Source organism: Lathamus discolor, chromosome 2 (assembly GCF_037157495.1).
Source record: "Lathamus discolor isolate bLatDis1 chromosome 2, bLatDis1.hap1, whole genome shotgun sequence".
NCBI lineage: Eukaryota > Metazoa > Chordata > Aves > Psittaciformes > Psittacidae > Lathamus > Lathamus discolor.
This window is the reverse complement of record NC_088885.1, coordinates 148,626,023-148,647,150: the sequence shown is the minus strand read 5'-3', so window position 1 is coordinate 148,647,150 and position 21,128 is coordinate 148,626,023. Positions and strand designations below refer to the sequence as shown.

The 21,128-nt window shown below is 42.0% G+C and overlaps 1 protein-coding gene across 1 annotated transcript in view; it reads right to left on the bottom strand.

Annotated features, from left to right (window-relative positions):
• FER1L6 (fer-1 like family member 6) overlaps nucleotides 1-21,128 on the bottom strand; it is a 65,383-nt gene that overhangs the window by 11,672 nt on the left and 32,583 nt on the right. The window contains exons 16-34 of the mRNA XM_065669156.1: nucleotides 20,901-20,991; nucleotides 20,008-20,127; nucleotides 18,951-19,103; nucleotides 17,448-17,634; nucleotides 16,772-16,896; nucleotides 15,258-15,392; nucleotides 14,565-14,714; nucleotides 12,860-12,970; nucleotides 10,578-10,739; nucleotides 9,271-9,454; nucleotides 8,889-9,079; nucleotides 6,608-6,730; nucleotides 6,437-6,476; nucleotides 5,848-5,963; nucleotides 4,606-4,737; nucleotides 3,423-3,548; nucleotides 3,084-3,211; nucleotides 1,299-1,469; nucleotides 33-193 (exon numbers count right to left, since the gene is read on the bottom strand). Coding sequence (XP_065525228.1) covers nucleotides 33-193; nucleotides 1,299-1,469; nucleotides 3,084-3,211; nucleotides 3,423-3,548; nucleotides 4,606-4,737; nucleotides 5,848-5,963; nucleotides 6,437-6,476; nucleotides 6,608-6,730; nucleotides 8,889-9,079; nucleotides 9,271-9,454; nucleotides 10,578-10,739; nucleotides 12,860-12,970; nucleotides 14,565-14,714; nucleotides 15,258-15,392; nucleotides 16,772-16,896; nucleotides 17,448-17,634; nucleotides 18,951-19,103; nucleotides 20,008-20,127; nucleotides 20,901-20,991 — 2,606 coding nt within the window. The remainder of the gene's footprint in view (nucleotides 1-32; nucleotides 194-1,298; nucleotides 1,470-3,083; nucleotides 3,212-3,422; nucleotides 3,549-4,605; nucleotides 4,738-5,847; nucleotides 5,964-6,436; nucleotides 6,477-6,607; nucleotides 6,731-8,888; nucleotides 9,080-9,270; nucleotides 9,455-10,577; nucleotides 10,740-12,859; nucleotides 12,971-14,564; nucleotides 14,715-15,257; nucleotides 15,393-16,771; nucleotides 16,897-17,447; nucleotides 17,635-18,950; nucleotides 19,104-20,007; nucleotides 20,128-20,900; nucleotides 20,992-21,128) is intronic.

Genomic DNA, 21,128 nt, shown 5'->3' with positions numbered 1-21,128 from the left:
TGCAGTTGAAGAATGATGAAGTACTTCATTACCATTCTCATCTTCTGTGAAGACTGTTTGTCCCTTAAAGACTTTTGTTCCTACTTGTATCTCCCCTGGCCGCATGAAGGGTCCGCTGATTCTGTAGTCCTTACACAGCTTAGTGAGGATCTCGCTTGGTTTGGTTGCATCACGCCATGCATTGTACCCTTCTCTGCAAGGAGGGAACAGAGAATGAAAAGAAACGGGTGAGTTTTCCTTCAGCAAAGTGCACTGACAAATCAGGACTTCCCATGAGGAGGTTTGCTTTGTGGTCAGTGGCCAAACTTTCCCTTTGAATTGTCCATCACTAGTTCTTATTTGAGACACCCCCTCTGCCTGCTCAGGTTGAAGCAGCCTTACCCACAGCTTAGATGAAGTAGCCCAGGCATTGGCATGTTCCCCTAAGAAGAAAAGGACCAGAGCTCATTCCCTGTTTTACCTAAAGGATTCAAGCTACATGTTCCACCTGCACTTAAGGAGAAGTGTTCTGTGGCTCCCACATGCAGAGGAGAAGCTGATATTTGGGACCTGGAACAAGCTCATGAAGAAATACATCACAATGGAGACTGACCTGGCAAAGGAAGCCTTGGGGTTTGGTCTGTGCTCCTGGATTTGTTTTCTGCATTGTCTGCCTTTTGTTTGTTGGTAAAATAAAGAAACAACCATAGGAGAAGAACCTCAAACCCCCATGTCCCAGGTCAGCGCCTTGCCCAAGAAAAATTGAGCTATTTTAGTTTTACTTTCTTTGCATTAATTCGTCTTTGTCCACAATACCTTTGAGAATGCACCCATATAGCAGTGACTAGGAGCTCAGAACCACTGCCCTGTGGCTCAGCTCTGCTACAGAGGCTATGCCAGCATCCCCACTCTGCTCCTGCTCCTCCCAGGGCCACAGCAGCCCCACCAGCCCTGCTGCAATCACTCCAATTGCAGCTGAATAACAGAGTAGAGCCCTGTCAGAACTTCTGACAGGTTTTTTATCACTTCCCCTTTTATGCCTGTCCGAAGGCAATTTATTAAGCAGGTATATGCTACATATAGGTTGTTTACTGTCTAAAATACCTGGTGAACAAACAGGGCTGTTTATTGTAAAATCCCCACTTCCTACTGAGGCTGGCAGCTGCCCAAAACCACTGTTGATCTCCTGGGTGAATTTTAACTAAAATACCTCCTGTGATGCTTTAGTGCTGAAGAAAGTATAATACTGGACATCTGGAATTTCTGCTCCAGTCAAGTCGCTCGCTGTGTGTGCTGTTGCTGTCTGAAGAGGTACCTACATTTCATATTGACTTTGTAAGCCACAGGTAGCTCGATGCCTGCTGTAGAAACGGTTTTCCAAATCGATTTTAGTCTCTCCAATGAGATCATCTGTTCCCACGAAGTCATGGTCATAGATCAGGACTGTGAGCAAGGAATCCTTGGGGAACGTAGCTTGGATTTCAAATGATCTACAGCAAAAAATTGAGACCTATGTGCAGTCAAATCAGTTTTGAAGCTTAAAAGGTTAAGTTGAAAATACTGAGTAAACAACGTGTGGACAGTGTCACTTCGAATAATCAGTAGGGAAGGGGAGTTTGATAGTGGGTTTTTTGTTTCAATTAATTATCTGAACATACTGGAAACACACAGGACCAAAGTATTTTGTTTCTCCTGCTTCCCTATCAAAATCCTCAGGTTAAGTACTGAATAATGGCATCTCAGGTCACCCACTAAACTGATCAGGCAAAAGTTATAAACAAGTGTCAAAAAAGCAAAGATCAGAACTCCCTTTTCACTCAGTGCATTTTCCAGGTATAGAAATCATTGCTGAGGTGTTTACAGATGCTGAAAATATAAAAGTGATTTAAAAGAGACTTGACAAATTAGTGGAAGATGGGACATCCTCACCAGCACAACACTGGCTCTGGATCTCTCCAAAGCAAAAAAGAGCTTTGTTGCTGAAGGATGAGTTCTTTCCTTATTCTCCAAGTGGCCAAAGTCAATTTTTTAGCAAGAGCAGAGCAGGTTTTGGAGAAGAGAGATGTTTGAAAACAGTCTGGGATTGCTGGAGGTCAGTGGTGCCGTGCTGACCAGGGTTTCTAGGGTGATAAGCAGTAGTTACTGTGACTGATGCTACTGCTGCGAAGAAGTTGCTGGTCCAGTCACCCCAGTATTGCCCCTGACAGCATCAAGGACTATGCAAATGAACAGCCCATTCCTAACAATTTCTAAAGCAAACATGGTGATTTCCCGTTCCATGTATACACACCTATACTGCCTGTGTTTTATCATGATGATGGTTCAGCTGCAACCTCTGCTAAGGAGATTAAATCATACAGACTGAGATGGCATGCTATGGAGGCACTGCTCTACTCTTTTCTCCTTATGCTGTTTTTTGAGTCTCTGCTTTTGCAGAGAGGACATTGGCCAAGGGAACTTTCAGTCCAACCCAGCAGCGTTTATCTGTCTTAGTGTTCTAAAAGAATAACTCCATCCCAATTCAAAACATTTTCAACCTTCTTAAAACACGGAACTTGCTGACAAAGCCACAGCTATTGACATTAACAGTATAAATAAGTATAAAGTATTGAAAAACAGAGTTGGTGTTTACTGACAGCTTGCCCCTGGCTCACCCATTCAGAAGGCTCTGGGGGTTGAAAAAACTAGGGGTTTTGTCCTAGTTCTAAAATCATGAGATTTATTTGGCATCTATTCAACCTGAAACAGCAACAAAGATTGTGAGATCACACTTCAATGGGCTGATATTTATTTCCCTTGAAACTTAACAATTGCATTAATTAGCACAGGCAAGATCATTTGTTGCCTCATTTCCTCTCATGCATCGTTCTGCAAAACCTCTCACAGCTTGCATTCCATGATGTGTTATGACTGGTATGAAAACTGAAGCATGTATTATCACACAGGATGATAACAGTTCTCAACATTTTAACCAACAGAATTACAAAACGTCCAAACAGGCAAAAATCTATATATAAAAAACACTTTGCAATAGTAACATCAATAGTGGTGGCAAGTGATAAAGCAGGAAACATCCCTGAATAAGAAAATAAGAGTTCACTGACCTTCCAAATACTGGGTTTAGCTGCTTGGGGATGTAGTTTTCCCTGTCTTTAATTTCTGTGTTGCCCAGTCTCAGCACAATGTAGGGATCTGACTTGCCATCTGGATCAGCTGGGCTGAGGTTAAATGCCTGTTAGGGAGAAAGACTGTGTCCTCAAGAAGCTTGTCAGCTCTGGACACCCATTTCTAAAACACAAAGCATTGTCTGAAATATGACCCCAAAAATTTCTACCACATACGTAAGGATTTTAGAAGCTTCACTGCAAAGACACTGGAGGTAAACTGAGTTGAAAAGAAACACCCAAGTTATTCCAAGGTTGAAAGAACATCTGCCTACTTACTGCCACAATATAAACTCTGATGAGGACTTTGATGGAGTTATTTGGTGGTATCCCTTGCAGGATGCGGGGCTGCCCTCTGTCCAGCAAGCTGCCATCTTTAGGACTTGGGTATATGCAGAAGGAGCCCTGGTAATATATTGTAAAATACAATTCATTGTCTTTTATCTCTCTCGAAAACAGATCAAGTTCAATATAAACCCAACTCTCTGAATCCAAACAAAACATCATTCAAGCAGCCTGCACTGCAGTATAGATGTATACACAAAACCTTTTATGGTACCACTCAAAGAGCCCACAGGCTTCAGTGTCATAAACATCATCTTTTAAAATGCTTCTGCTCTATAATCAAATCATGGTACAACCACCATGATTGCAAGAAGTACTTGCATGCCCTTAGCTCTGTGGTTTATTATTTAAAGGCACTAACACCTGCAAGTGTTCTAAATCTAATTTTCTTAATATTAATATTCTAAAAAACATTATTTTGACCTTAACTGTATATTTGCAAATTGGTAACTCCACTGAGCCAGTTTCACAGCAGTGCGAATGGAATCCAACTGCATTTTTGCAGCCACTCTACAACTCATAAATCAACATTAACTCACACTCCTGAGTAGCTCATACTGCCTGAAAGCAACTAGCAAGTCATTTGAACAGAAATTTGCATTGCAGACTAATTGAGGTATCAATGAGTTCAATCAGTTCCTCTAAACTACAAAGTTCTTGAAATCCTATTAACATTATTCGTGCTTTGAACTGTGTTTTCAGATTGCCTGATGGTGACCTGGATCAGGCTGTGCAATTGTTTCCAACTGGAGTAGCTGTAAGGGCCTCCATTTAGATTACTGGAAATGACATATAAGATGCTGTAGCTGATACTGCAGTAACTAAGTTGCATTAGCACAGTTTTGATTACATAACGTCTCTCTTCTTCCTCTTCTGTGATTTAAAATTCTTTCGTAATTCATTGTTTCAAACCGGCAGTGAACATGTGATGCTGAATGCTGCTTTCATCTATCAGATAATGGGAAAGCAAAAATATGACTCTAGATCCAGTAAAAGGGATAATTCTGTTTACAATAGACTGTCAATGTCTTTTTCTTTCATCTTTGGTATATCCAAAATATGCATGAAAACATAAAGTCTCCAAATTATTACCCATTTAATCAACGTTAAAGCTCACCTTAAATTTTCCTATTATTCTGTCTTCAGAGTCAGCATGAACTTCATCATTAGATTTTCCTCTTAAGAGCTGGAAAGTTTTCACCCAGTCCTCAAAGTTATTAAATTCACTCTCCAAGTCTCCTTCATAAATCTTTGAAAATAGGAGAATGCTTATTTTTTGTGATGCAGTGAATATATTTATAGCAACTTTTTTATTACAGGGTGTCTAAAAATCCATTTTGACTCAAAATACAGATTTTAATAAAACCAAGGTTTTGCAAAGTCCTTCAGGAAAAAAAAGTTAATTCGCCACCTAAAACAGGAACAGTTTTGTCCTTAACCAAAGTCCTTCCCAACTACTGGAATAGCACATTAAATCAGCAGGTAGAAGTGGCTCCGGGGGTGGGGCTGGAATGAACATTTGCAAGCACTGGTGTGGGTGAAAAACTGGATGTGTTGCTCTTTGCTTCTGTTGCATCTCTACAATGTGCCTTTGATGTACCGATCCATTCTGTTAGGTTAATGTGTCGCAACATGAGAGCAAAGCAGACAATAATAAAGTGCTGTAGGGACAGAGCCTTAGCCTAGGCAAAAAGACTAAATAATTTTTTTAAGAATGGGGTTTTTTCAGTACTTCCTTCCTGTAATTTATCAAGTGTTATTCCATGGACTACTGCTCTCTTAAAAAATGGAAACAGCAGTTTCAAATTCCTGTTTATTCAGCTACAGTCTAATCCAAGCAGTCCTAATCCTTTCAAACCTCTTCATCTCTCCCGTCATTTTGCATGACCTGCATCGTTTTCTTTGGATTTTTCCTATCGTTACCCAACCAAATTTTAATGCAAGCTGAATTTTACCTCCCCAGGAGGAGGATGCACAAGCAATTGCAGTGATGCCTTCCATACTCTTTTTTAACTCATACTTAATAGCCTGCAATATTTCCAACACGAATTTTGGCATTTCCAAATTTAGTGGTTTACAGGCAAACGACAAAACTGAATTTTCACTAAAGTCTCCCCAGGTATGCTTATATTGGTAAATTGAAGGTCTGAGGCCAAGCTGGTCACATCTGCTGTACGAGACCCTGGTTTCCTCTGGGCCCCATGTGCTGAAGTGCGTTATCACTATCATTTTGTGGGTTTTATTCATTTTAAAGTCTCTGAAATAAACTTAAGGAGGGTTTGCTAAATTCAGCTGCTGATGTCAAGCTTTGGGAAGACACTAATAACAGTCTTAATTCTCAGCCTTAATTCTCCCTTACCTGCAGTGTTGCTAAATTTGGAGTTTCTTTCTGTTTCCTTTTCAGTGTCTTTTCCTTCTTCTTTTTGTCTGGCTCCTCTTCTATGATCAATGCAATGTGGTCAGAAGTTCGATTATCTGTAAAGATTTCATGACATCATGTAGGTTTTAGTAAGCAAAGCACATGAAGTGCTTCAGATAAGGGTGCAAACTACATTTTAAAGAGTCACCCTCACTCCTTCTCTATTCATTTTATTACTGCCAAGCATAAGTCTTCTCTTTTCCCATCACTCTTCCCAGGCAGAGTGGTGGCATGTTATCCTCTTTGTGGCTAACCATCTTCGTGATAAGCTTAGTGGAACACCACTAGTGATGGTGACCTATATCACTCCTTTATTGCTTCCTCCTTTAAGACAGAAATCACCTCAAACATTGGTGAAGTGCAGTCAGCTCCGGCATGGGAAGACGCTATAATTCTGATGAGCTGTGGAGGAAAGAACCCAGTACTCGGTAGTACTCTGTTACCAGACATTGAGTGCTGACAGTAAAATAGTAAAGAAACAAAATATTGGTATTACAAAATAACAGAAAAATGCAAATAATTTACTTACTCTCTTCAGGTTTTCCCTCATTGGAATATATTCCTTTAGCCTTTCAAAAGAAAAAGATGATGAACAAACTCCTCATTATGCAGGTAATGCCAAAAAGGAATCATTCAGCAGTAAATCTACTTTTACAACACTGTTCACCCAGGAGAGTTTTGGCCATTCTGGGTGACTTACCTTTTGCATTTTGAGCACAGAAGCATAGTATTTTGACCACCAGTCAATAACATTTTCAGCTGATTCATCCGCAATCGTTCTTTTTCTCCTCTTTGTTGACCGTCGGATGGATTTTTTCATATCCTATCAAAGCATGCGGAAAACACCATTGAACCTTAGAACTGATCAAAACTAATCACCTGAATCATGATATCAAGCATGAATAGATGTATATGAAGAAAACTTCAACCTCAAAGAGCTAAATAAAATGCATTATGAATTACATGTCTCTGCCTTTATTGCTAGACAGTTCATCATCAAATCTTAGAATCATAGAATAGTTTGGATTGGAAAGGACCTTCAAAGGTCATCTAGTCCAACCCCCCTGCAATGAGGAGGGACATCTTCAATTAGATGATCGTCATATTATTAAAGCTATCTCTGTATTACCTACTGATGAGGCCAGAACATTTAAGATATTGCTACAGGATGAGCCACTAAAATAGGCAAATCTACACCGAGAAATAGGTAATGGTGTTTTAAGGGGTGTGAACATTCAGATACAAATTGGTTTCTCCCACTTAAGTCTGCAAGTATTTTAAGAACTCCCATTATTACTTTATTGCCTTTTGGAAGAACAAAGTTCCATAAGTTGTGCAGTTTAGCTGTTCTCTTCTTACAAAAAGCTAAAATCTGATCCTGGAGATCATCATGTGGCAAATCTTACTAACTTCACTCTTGTCTAAAGATTGGCCCTTGTGTCCTGGGTTTACCAGGAGCCGTTTTGCTCCTTCTTAGTAACTGGTGCAAGCTCTGTATTTTGACTTCCAGCCTGGGCAGAGAGCTGATAACACCGATTGGTTTCAATTGTTGTTAAGTAATGTTTATTCTGGCCAAGGACTTTGTGAGCCTCATGCTCTGCTGGGGACGAGGGGAGGCCGGGAAGAAGCAGAGACAGGACACCTGACCCAAGCTAGCCAAAGAGGTATTCCATACCACAGCACGTCATGCCCAGGGAGGTAACTAGGAGTTACCCGGAAGGGCACGCTCTCTCTTCGGGGGGAGGTTCAAACTCGTTCTGCCGTGGTATCGTATTCTCTTGTTATTTTCTCTTATCAATATTGTCATTGGTGGTAGCAGCAGTGATTTGTGTTATACCTTAGTTACTGGGCTGTTCTCATCTCAACCTGTGGGAGTTACATTCTCTTGATTCTCCTCCCCATCCCTCTGGGAGCGGGGAGGGTCAGGGGTTGGGGGTTGAGTGGACGAGCTGTGTGGACTGGTTTAAACCACAACACCTTGTTAAAGAGTGTTTTATCCTATGCCCTTGCAGAGAGTTGTCGGTTGGGCTGGGGAGGTCAGAGCAAAGGCAGATCATTGGGAATGGTATGTAGGTAAGTGTAAATGCTAATTAATATAACACAGATGGTTAAATTACAGGTTCACTTGAGAACTCTTTTTTACTATAGTTTGCTGTTGTACTTTAAAATTGTTCTGTACCAAATGAAAGATCCAGTCTGGTGTGTACATCTAGGGATCAAGACAGCCCTGCAGTTTCTTTGACAACCTAATTATGAAGGATGCAGAGAACATCTGACCACTGAAACATCAAAGTTTATAGAGGTATGCTTTATGTAGCTACAGAAACGGCTTCTGAAACACAACTCAGTCCTGTAGCCTCTTATTTTATTGTTGCTAATAAAACAGTGTGATGAGTGAAACTACAAAGGAGGAGCATGTGCATCTGAACAAAAAATAGCGTGCAGTCTAAAGCACATACTGCTTTGTAAACACCATGCTGACCAGAATTGCTTTGTTTTCCTGTACTTTCTTATCTTCTACCCACAGACTGACACCAGTTTTATCCTTTGACCATAATATCTTTTGGAAACAGAGTTTCTGCTCCACATTTATACAGCATCTAACACAAGGGAGCTTTCATCCCTGCCTAAATGCCATGGACACAGAAACAGTCATTCACAGTGAGACTTGCACAGTTAAGTAGATCGTACAAGGCCAGGAAAAGAAAAAAATCCTACTACTCTAATAATACTTGCCCATGAGATGACAATCTAGCACAAAAGGAATAAAACGAAATATCTGTCAATGGAAATAAAGAAATTATGTGGGGTCAAAGCTGCATCGCTAATTCTCTCAAGGGCCAGCAAGATAGAGTAGCAATTAACATCAGTACCCAGAATCTCTAATCCTGAGTAAAGTAAGAGATTATTATTTTAAAAGGAAGGGCTGAAGTCTGTGAGACTGCAACAAAGAGTTAGCTGGCAGCTTCAGGTACACCCACCTTCTGTTTTCTCTCTTTCCCTGGTTCAGAGGCAGAGTGCTCTGCGTCAGTGGTAGGAACTGTTGCAAGATATGGGTCTGGCTCTAGCACTGTACATTGACCCCGCTCCACCTCGGCGTAAATGTGATCAGCTAAAAATGGCTCTTCTTGGGATAAGTCAGCAGCCTGGGATGTCTCAGGTGAAGCTGAAACTGAAACTTTGCAAGTTAGGTAAGATTTTTGCCAGAGGTGCTATCATCATGTTTGTTAATCATCAGATGATCCTACCTGAGTTAGGAGTTTGACCCTACACAATTAACCATATCTTCTACGTACATGTCTAGTATTAAGCCTCCCAGTAGGTCCTTTGTCTTTTTATTTGGGGTCAGGATTGGACATTTACCTTTGTCAATTTCTACAATGTGTAGTCTGTTTGATGTGGCTTGAGGACTCAGCTGGGTTTTATATAGGAATTGCTTAAGGCAATTGATGGTGTGTGTCCCAACAAGAGTACTCCTCCCAAATGCTCTCCAGTCGACCACGCAGATGCTTAGTGGTGGATGCAGGAGTTCATTTTCGGGCAGCTCCTAGTGGAGAAGGACAGAGAGCAGCATGAGAACTGTAAATATAGAACATGTGTAGAATATTTGTTATGCACAACAATGAAGCTTTACTCTTCCCTCCCTTCTACTTCTCATCTGTTGACATACTCAAAATGAAAACTACATACAGCATAGGCAATACAGTTCTGTCCACAGTTTTCTGTGAAGTCTGGAGAAAGCCTTGTCCTTAGGAATACAGAATGGACTGTACAGATCATGCTACTGAGTTGAGTCCCATGCTATCACATACAAGCATCTCTTGTATAGAATAAACCAGGACAATCAGGAATGTTCAGAAGGAATGAACACTGTGTTGGAAATTGTGAGTCTTAATGCCACTGATGCTTTCTTGGAGGCTATTAACCCTGTCTGCCTCAGTTGGCCAACCATGAGGTGTGGACACTGGGTGATCAGGATGAATGACAAAAGGCAAAACAGCTCTTTGGACATGTGTTGTACAATTGAAGCCAAAAATACTGCAGCAACCATACTTTGGTATCCAGTTTAGTGGTCTGATATCCTTCTGTATTTTAAATAAACTTCTTCCCTTTTTATGCTAGCAACTAGGCCAAATGGAACAGATTACTTTTTTCTGATGCTGATCTTTGTCTACTGAAAGTACCGACTCTTATAACCCAGCTGACAAACTTCCATACTGTAACAGCAATATGAAAAAGTCCAGAGCTCATGAGCCAGAAATGATCAATCCCCTTAACAGCCCAGTAACACACGAATGAAAACGAAAATAACTGAGAGAAAATAGAGGAAACTGAGCACTACCCATTAAAATGGGAAAGGAGGAGGAAAAAGTATTAAAAATAGGCCTGTTATCTGCCAACAAGTTCCAACCTATCAGTATAAATCTGATGGCAACATATTGCCTTGCCTACTTGGGACATAACATGAGGAACATCATCTTCTTCTATCATGTGGTTGTAGCAGAAATCATTTAAAGCATCTTCAAATCAGTAGCTTTTGCATAAGTGATGTCCCCTAGTGTTTAACCAAGACACAGAGGAAAGTATTTGTCAAGAAAGGAAGGAAACTAGTAATTAACACCTTGCCTAACCAGAGAATGGGCAGGCAAGGAGCAGCATGCTGTACGCACCACTTCAAACCAGTCTGCAAGGCCACTGAAATTGGGATTTTTCTTGTAGCTCTGGATGACAGAGGATTTCACTCCTTTTCCTGCACATTCAATGAGGACCTGGGGGCGATCTACAGAGAGAAGCTGGACTTTCTTCAGCTCTCGAACACCCCAGAATAGGACCTGCAAAGAGAAACATCAGTAGCCTGCAGAGGCCCCTCAGTCTAGCAGAAGCCACTGCTGGGATCCCATCACCTCATGTCCATTTGGGAATGCAGGACTACCAGGAAAAAGCAAACGACTTGAATCTGATATCCAATAACCACCAGGATTAATGGTGGAAGTTAAAACATTTAACAACATTGAACTGTTATCAAGGAGTTATCGCCAACAGCAAGCCATAACTATCACATTTGCAAAAGCTGTCTTTTCAGCAGGGCAAATGGACTGTTCATCTGAACAGCAGGGACTCTGTTCTAAGTGTCAGAGCTGTTGAAAGAGCAAACAAATCCCATAGGAGCAGAGGTGATTAACAGAGGTTTGCCAGCTGAGCTAGCCCTCAGGTCTGCAATGGGTGGTGGGAGGTCTCTGAGCAGCTTTCATTTAAAGGACCATGCTCCTGGTCTGAAGGACAAAAAGGAGACTGGGTGTGCAAAATAGGGATCTGCAGGAAAAATGGGACACACACTGGGAGGCCCTGAAGGAGAGGGTTGGGGCACCAAGAGATGGTTACTTATAGCTGGTGAGGGAAGCAGTGAGATTTATGAACCTGAAATGAAGACTGGGACCAAAGGGAAGCATGGGAGCTCCGCTGACAACTTGAACGTTGGTCAGGACTGGGATTTGTGTGCATCAGGGAACAGCAAGGGGCATTAGGGGGGCATGAGGATCGGTGAGATTCTGCTCTGTTGCCAGAGGTCCCTGATTAAAACTGGGGCACACTTTTATACTTATAATGGCTCCATGGCCTTTTCCACCACTGTGAGAGTTTATAACAACTAAAAAAAAATGGTTGTGTTATGCACATTCTGTGTTATTCCCTTGCTGGATACCCTCCAGAGTTCATACTTCCCTACATACACATGCATTTCAACTATAAACTTGCTTTCATATTCATTAAACTCCCTGGACTGGGATGCAGTTTCCCTGATTTTAAGGTGCCCGAGGTATCAGACTGAGGGTGGACCTGTCCTGGTCTCCCTCCAGAACCAAAGGAGACAAAGGTAAAATCCATTTAAGATCTGAATCACTTTGGGAAGGTGTCTGCTCTAATCAGCTGTCCAAAGAAGAAGCCTGCAGTGAGGATGCCTGTAAGCTGGGTGCCTCAGAGCTGGTTGGAATGAATGTCACAGCAGTGTAAAATAGAAAATGTATGAGCAGCACAAAGCAATCATGCTGCAGGGGCTGCAAGAAGGCACAATACTCAGAGGAACACCTAAGCTTAAGGATTTAAGTTGTCCTTTAGCATCAGCAGAGTAGTTCATGGGCTTATTTCCCTCACAATGTCAGGTGTAAAAGGCGAATACTGCTTACAAATACTCTTTCCTATGTACAGAAAACAGTAGCTTAACTAAATTATATAGCAGAGCTAATAACTATTCTCTCCTTTTCAGCAGCTCAGTTTCTTGATTGTTGATGGCAAAGCTGTAACTGCTTCTGGGGAAGGGCCACCAGGTAAGGCAAGCAGGGCCTGACAGGAAGAGGGGCACATAAGCAGGTGGTGTGAAAGCTGCGTGATGAGTAACAGCGCATGGTGAGGCTGGGGAGCATCCAGGCATCACACTGACATGAAAAGCTACCATGTTTCCCTGCTTTCTAACATAAGGAGACTTTGGACCCAAACGGTATAAGAAAGGAGGGTAGAGAAGGTGCAAGCATTTGCACGCAGGTAGGAAACATGGCTTGGCTGAAGTTTGGGACTGAGGAAAAGCCTGAGAGGTGGTTGATGCTGACCTTCACTTCTGCTGAGGTGGAAGGGGAAGCTCTCCATCTCTTGCAGACACTTCCCTGTGCTGCACAAGGCACAGGTCCATCAGCTACACTCTGCCACGGGAGCAATCCCTTCCCAGCAGGTCAGGACTGTGATGTCCCCATTTCTAGCCTCAGGTGGAAGCACTGCCTTGCATGCCCAGCCTTGAAGAATCTATTTTATCTGAGCTTACCACATTTATTTTGGGATCCAGATGCTATTTTTACATGATTCCTATTGACTGGGATTTTTAAATCATCATCCCTTGTTACAGTTTGATAAGATAATAAATCAAAGCTGAGATTTGGAACTGGAAATACTCTAAGTAACTTACCTCCACTCTATACTTGCTTAAAACAGGTCTGATGTTAGCTGGGACTGGGTAAAACTGGCCAGCATCTGGTGGATCCAGGGGAGGAAGTTTGTCTGGATCTGACATAGGAATCTGAAAAATTAAACAGTATTAAACTTAGGCTGGTTTTTTTCCTTTTGGAGAACAAAGCAGTATCAGAAGTACCTGTGAATAGCACATAGAACAATCAGTTTAATGCAGTTTTACAAGACACGTTGCAGAGGACACAGGTTGTGCCATGAGAGGAATGTGACCCGGATTGCTATCCATCCTGCGGTGATGCTAAAGCATTTGGCAGGAAGGCTCCTTTGTCCTGACAGGACATAGTCTGCCCTAAAGGCATGCACGTACTGAAGCATGGTAATTCCACTTACTAAAAGTGAAAAGCTTGGTAATTCTGTTTAACAAAAATCCTGAGCAGAGCTGCTTAGAAGACTTTCACACAGGAAAATTCCAGATCTGATTCTAGTTTTAAAAGGCTGGTGAACAGACAGTTTTGATGGCATGGCTTCGCGAACGAAGATTTGCAAAGGGCTTTACCCACGCTTACTACAGTCTCGATGAGGACTAAAAGGGCAAGGTGGGATAGGCAAATTCGGTTGGAAAAAAGGCTGCTTGGTCATTCAGGATGTTTCCGAATAAGACTGTCATCTCCTGGGTCAGTCTCGAGCAACCAATGTCCTGAACCGCCTGCATGCAGGTTTGGCTCTGCGGTTTCCAGTGCATGAGCAGGATTACTATTGCAACAACACATCATCAGTAGGGTAAAACTAACCTGTCTCATGACGGTCTAAACCGCACACTTTCTTGTCAATTCTATAGCGAAGTCTCAGGGGTATATTTGGATACATTCCCAGAAGCAGTGCTGCCTCCCTTGTCCAAAAAGATGGCAAAACAAAATACAATGCTCTCTTCATTCACTAAAGAGTGGATTTCAATTTTAAAAGAGGGGAAATTATGGTAAGGTGCTGGACTCTATCCCCTATGTATGCACCATAATGAGGAAATGTTCCACATGGTAGGACATTTCTAGTTTCAGAAAAGAACATAATTGGCCCATCATTCTTAAAAGCCTGTTTTATCTTGGGAATATCTGTAAAAAATGTCACCAAGTTCCACATTTTTCCCATTTCAGATTTCAGAATAAACTGTTCCAGGTTTTCACCAGGGAGACATGTCCTCTAACTGGTGGCTCTGCAAATTCCACTGAAATTCCCTGAAATCCCAGGCATGATACAGCCCACTCTATACTGAAAACTTATTATCTGAAAACTCAGTCTCCCTGATCCAATCCTTATTTTTCACCACTTCCTTTTCCTAAGAGTAATGGAAGTATTGAGAGCTTTGAGGCTGCTAAATTCAGGGCCATGTGTTACTCCAAAGAACAGGTCATTGCAGAGGTGGTGGGATTGTCAGTTGTTTCTCAGGCCAGAGTCCAATTTAGTGGCAAGTGATGGGCAAATGAGGCTCAAAGCATCTGAGGGGCTGGTGGTGGTGTGTGCATGGGCAATGGCTGCTGGAAGGGTGGAGGCAGTGACAGGGGTTGTATGGGGACTATGAGGTCCAATAGCAGAATGATCCTGATCCAGTTGCAATCCCCATTAATTCAACAGGGTGATGGGCCTTGAGGGGCTGCTTTTTTGAGCCCAGGCTGTAAAAGTGTAATGGTCAAGAAAGTCTGATTTACCTCCAGAAGCTCAAATGCAGCAAGAAGGTCTCCCCCGGAAAGATTCCCACAATACACTGGGTGGTAAGAAAGTTTAGGCGGTTCATAGTTTTGATCAGCAAGTCTCACCACAGGGACAGCCACTGTAGAACCAATATATTCTGCCTTACCCTAAATGAAGGAGAATACAGGCATCAAATTCATTTGAATTTCACAGCTATCACAGGAGCCAAGATGATGCAAAGTTTAGTATTTGTAAAGAAAACAACTTCTCCTGAAGGAAAGCTCAAGGTGGACTGCTGGGCAACTATGAACATGGAAGCGCTGGGTGTTTATTACCTCTTCAGAGCATCCAAAGGTTCGGACCTCAATATTCAGTCAGTGAGACAGTGACAGAGTTTGCATGGTCAGAGATAAATCTGTGTCTTCTCAGACTTAAATAAAATATTTGCAATCATGTATCAGGGAGGTGGGGGCAAGATGTTTCTGATTTCCCTAAGCCTGTCTTTGGGAGCAAGATTCACTTGGGAAAAAATAGCCATAGGTTTTCAAGGCATCAAGGCTGTTTTCAGATAGTAAACTGCAAACTGCTGTAACACTGAGCTCAGTTCAGCAAGATCATCCATTTAATGCCTATTCAATAGCACAGCTTTGCTTTCACACTGGCAATGATGTAAAAGCCTATGTTTTTACTGAGAAGGATTTTGAGTTTACCACAGCATCATCGTCATAGAGCTCGATGACGATCTCTGGTGGGAACTGAGCAATCTCCTCTCTGTCGCCATGAAGCACAATGCTGTTGAAGAGCAGCATCTGATTCCAGGTGGGGGATAATGTCTGAGAAATGATCTAATGAAAGAGAGGAAATGGTCAACGAGCTATGAACTGGTTGGTTAGGAGTCCTTCAGCAGGATGTGCTGATCTGCTGCTGACGTCCTTCCCCACAGCCTGAACAATTCCTTGCCTGAGACACCGCGTTTTTCATCAGCTATGCCCAGCCAGAAGAATAGGATTCTTTCACCCTCAGGCTGGCATCTCCAGTTTCTCCACTTCCCTGTTTGCCTCACACACCCCTCACAAGCATATCAATCCATGACCACTAGACTGTATAGACAAAGCTCAGTATGAAATTTAGAGGAAAGCTGTTGGTTTAGGAGAGCAGGCTCATGTCCAACGCTATTAAAATAAAGCCTTTGTCCTAAACCGAGTCCAATTTTCACTTGTCCAGGGCCTGTTTATTCAGACTTGTTTTTTCTTCAGTGTAATGACACATAACACTATGAAAAAAAATAATTAATGAACCACTCCTAATAAATCAATAGTTTTTATTTTGCTGTAATTCAGCTTACATGGATGCTTGTGGCATTTCGTCATAGACAATGTTTTAACTGTCTTGGCAGGAAATTTATTTAACAAAGATAACATTTAAAGAGGAAAAATATGACAACTGCAAAATGACTCATAATCTGCTATTGTTCTTTCAAATGGAAATAAGGCTCCTGACTACAGTTTATTGGCACTTGGCTGACAGCCTTCTGAAAACATGAAAGTTATTGGCTGCAATCTTTTATTCAGGCAGTGAATAAACTTAACACTTCTGTACCTATAAAATCCTATTATTTCCTGAGCCAAATTCTACTTTGCCCATTTGCCCCCTGGAGATGTCTGAGGGAGATGTGAGACCACTCCCTATGGCAGCATTTTGGCAGCATTTAAGTGGTCCAGAAAGTCTCACATCTCTCCAGTTTCAGCTCATTTCAACTTTGCCACTCTAAAGCCACCAGTGTGTTTTGGCAAATTCCATCACAGAGGCTCACATGGCTACAGAAGCCGTATAAAGGTCTTCATTCTTTGCTCGATCATTGCACACGTTGACTATGGGGAAAGAAAACCATGAGGGTTCATCCTCATACCATGCAATGACAACAGCACAAACTTCAAACATACAGAAAAAGATGTAGAGAAAAGTAATTCACTTGCTGCAGTGTCCCAGTAGCCTCAGAGAATCTGAGTTAAAATAAACTAGCGCTACTGAACCTCATGTCAGAGTAGCTGGTTACACCTACACTTCAGTCTAGCTTGTAGTAAGTCCTCAGGAGTTGCCCTTAAACAGCAGGCAGCTGAGTTCTCCTGCTAGGTGCCTTCTTGCAAAATGAAGACTTGTCTTTTTCCAATAAAGCCATGAAAAGGAAGGGTTTTGATTTACTGAAAGGGAGTTTGGAACTTACCTTTGTGGTCTGGCAGTGTGATGTGAAAGTAACTTTTGCAAAAGGATCTGAAAGTCCAGTGCTGTCAGCTGCAATGAGCCCCCTTGCCTGGTACATGTGGGCTCTCAGCTGGAAGAGATGCAGGGCTGAGTTGCAAAGAAAACAGTAATGTCAGCTTCATGGAACTGATGCAGCACATAGGTAAGAAGGGAAGATTCATCACCTGCTATCCAACCAGGATCTGACAACAGCAGCTCTTCATAGCGGTCTCGCTGAAGAGATACCTGGGACACTCAGAAGTTGTATAAAACTTCTGTATTCACTTAAAATCAATGTCCACTGTAACTGCAAGGTTATTAACTCTGAGTTTTAATCCCCTGTCACTGGTTTATCTACTAGGCATTCAACATGGTAGCTTCAGGAAAAGTGAAGGATGTTTCCTCATTACAAGGAGACAGACCAATGGGACGGAGAACAGAAACTGTAAGTGAACAGATCCTTTCTTTCCCAGACATCCATAAAGTATCAGAACTGATGACTTGGCAAAAAAAAAACCCAGCCTTTTCTAATGAAAAGGTGCTAAGCCATGATCATTTTAGAACAGTTACTGTAAATCAGAGGCACTGCTGCCCTCTGAATTAAAGCATTAGGGGTTATGTCTCTTAATTGCCAACATGGATAAAAAACAGAGTCTTACTTTTATACAGCAGGCAGGCAGGTGAGGGCATCACACTGTGCCCTGCATTGGTGTTAGATGGTAATTCAGTCTCATATCCTACAGGCAAATTCTCCATGACACTGTGGGCATAGCTGGCAGGTCCAAGCCATAGGTAGATGTCCACCTTTGCCTGCACAGTCCAGCCCAGTGGGCGCTTGCCTGGTAACTGAAGAAATAAATCCACCCATCACCAACAAATTCACAAGAGAGAGACGGCTGGATGCTGAATCCTACCAACCCAGAGTAAATTAAAGGAGAATTCCCCGAACTGATACACTGATAAATGGCATTTCTCCCTAGTGAGTGGCCCTAAGACTCATTTAGCACAAGGAACTTCTGTGATTCTTAGGGAAGAAATGTTCTGTTGAAAGCCTATGTAAATGTCATACTGCCTAGTATGCAGAGGTTTGTGCAGGCTGCCTAAGAGCTGCAAGCATGTCAGTGTCAGCTGATACCCTATTTTTCCCAGACATCAGCCCAGCTTCCATTTCATGCAGTTCTGCTGTCTCCAATAGTCAGTCCCATGTTTTACTAAACATATTACTCTATTGGGCAGGTCAGAAAACATTCCAGTATTAATCTTGACAAACAATGCTGTTATTTCCTTCCTCTCCTTTCCCATTTCATTTAGCTCTGCTAAGCTCAGTGTTTAGCATTACCTGTTTCTAAGGTAATTCTTGACACTGAAGGGCCTGGAGAGTTAATTGTGGCATTTTTTGTTCATGCAGGCAAATAGTACTGTGCTTACCAAGTACCTATGGCACCTATCAGGAGCTTACATATTTCTAGCTGCTCTTCAGCTGTGCTTTATGGGAGTGCTCCCAGAAGCTTCAGGTGAAAAAAGCACTGAAAAGTCATCATATGAAGTTACTACTGTCTTGTGTGTTTGGGCTTTTCCTGATAGCGATAGTAACAGTTACATTGCAAAATATTCCTCTTCCAGGTACTGCTGGTCACACTCCCTTCATGGGAGTACATCCACTAGGACTTTCTTTCAAGATGAATAAAAACTTAACAATATTTTGGACATATATTGCACAAGCCTAGGCACATTCTCAATAGCAAGCATAAATAATTGTGTTTTGCCTCTGAATAGCTAGGTTTCCTTGCTATCTGAGTTGCTGCGCGCTGATGTCCTCCCAGTCTCCTCCCAGTGTGCTGCATTCTGGCATCTTTTTCCAACAAAGAGGCTGTGCCTCTTCTGTCCGTTTATGTGTACAGCTATAGATAAATAATGCTATATTCTTGCCATAACAAGTAGTGAGAGAATTAATTACTTATACACCTAAAGCCTAGCAGTGATACAGTGCTTAAAGAAGGACAAGCATAAGTGTAAGAAGCAAACAATAGATGGCAGATATAAACGTGTACACATTTTTAGTACATTATAAAGATGAGCCTGTAAAATACAATCCCTGGGAGAAATCTGAATACCAAATGTCCCCTGGCATTACCTGTGTTTGCAGAGCACCCCAGACTTACTTTCAGGAAATGGGTTTTAATCTTCCCACAGTCCTTGCCTCTCTGTTCTTTTGCTGGGGAATAGAGTATGTTTTTAGCTGGGACTCTTGCATATGCAACTCTCTTGTGGTTGCTGAGCATCCAGATGAACACATCAGGCACTGTATTCTGCGGCTGTTAAATGATGAGGAATACTGAACTCAAACTGAATTCTTTCTATAAGCCACCACTATTGGTTTTTGTTAAAACACTCTCTACCAAGAGCTGTTCGCTTCATGGCTCCTGTGGATTCGCAGATGTGCACCCGGACTAAAAGAGACTGTCACTTCAGGCTTTGTAGCCCTAACCTCTACTCCTAAGCACAGCTGAAGGTAATGAGCTTTATAGAGAGATTAAGGAGCACCCACTCCATAAATCATTTCAGGAGAAACTGAAACTAAAAACCCAGGTACAATCTCAGGAAATAACTTACCCACAGACTGCATAAGCTGAAAGTACCTACCATGGAAATACCATCAGCTTCATCTCTACCAGCAAACCAAAAAGGAGCAGGAGCAGACTTCAGCCCTGGCATACAATCATCTCTTCTGCTTGTGAGGATGCTCCATGGCATCATTTTGCCCTGTCCCAAATAACATTTCCTCAAGCAAAGCCTGGGCAGTAAAGACCAGCTCAGGGGCTGCTCCCAGGAGATATGGTGGGCCAGGTCACTCTCTTCTGGGAGGGAAGAGAATCTGGGCATAGGCTACAAACCATGCCAGGCTGTGCCACTTGCTCTCTGACCCTGGGAATAGCCATAGCCCTGTTTAGTTTGCTAGCATAGACAGCTCTCAGAGGGACAGCCCTGCACTGGCTGGATTTTGCCTGACCAAATATGTCTGTTCTCAGGCTTAATAGCATGTTTAAGCAGTGTCCACACAGCGAAGAATAATATAGAGACCTCATATCTCATACAAGCCCAATTCACGACGTCCACACAAATGCAGACAGGAATTCAGGTCAGAAAGTGCGCTGTGCCCAAAACACTGGTATACATATGGGATGAACCTATTTAAATTAAAATTTCTGTGTGGGTTACCTCATCAGCCAAGAATCGAATTTTATCTACGAAGCTCTGAGTCTGGCGCATCATTTCATCCAGTGGCATCTTCTTTTTCTGCTGCTGAACAATTCCCTTGGCATCACTGGACATAGCTTCCTGCAGTCAGGAAAGACACTGTGTATTTTATTTGTGCAGTATCGAGTAGTTTGAATGGGACACAGAAAGAGAGAACAGTCTTTGATTCCAGTTTAAAAGAGAAGATAGAGACAGCTGGTTCAAGGTAACAACTGCCTTCTTTATCACAACGGAAAGCAATCAGCTCTTTGGAGCTGAATAACATAAAACACAAATGTCCCCCATTTTCTCTTTGCGTGGGTACTGCATGTATGGAAGTACCAAGAGACATGTGATTACCACCTAGAATTATCAGGCCTTGGTCCTGGAAGAACTCACAGACAAATGCAGTGCTACAAACAGTAAATAAATCTGATAAACTTTCAGACAACCTCCACCCAGTTTGGTTTCTTCTCACTGAGTCTGTGTTGGAAGTGATTAGGTCCCAATGCCAGACTTCACTAGTCTTAAAGTTCAGCACACTGCAGTAATTAAATGCCTAACGGCAGTGTTAATTCAGTGGTTTTCCACTGAACTCAGCATCATCCGCTTGTAAGATGCATGGAAAAGAAAAATCAGCTCATTATTATACTGGCTTATTTGTATTTTAAAACATCAGGTTCTGAATTGTTTTGGGGTATTTTACAACTCTTCAGTAAGCACAGTAGGGTTCATTAATAAACAAAATGCTCTTGGATATTACATTTATATTAAGTACAAAACATTCCAGTATGGTGAAATCAAATAGAAATTAAAATGTATACAACCGGTGTGGTTTCAGTTAACATCATAGTACCAATGAAAAATACACATACCAGCTCTTGCTTGAACAGCATGAGTCTCTTTTTGTCCAAAGCAGTGTAGTCCAACCCTTTTCGCCTCTTTTCAGCAATGGTAATGAAGGCCCTGAGACGCAAGAATAACAGGGTCTTACATGTGCAATTTTTTCAACGTGAGCTGCTAAAAGACATGGGAACGAAATGTTCTCTGCCTGCTGCAGTACCTCAGCCACAAGACACAGATGCTGATATTCTCAAAAATAA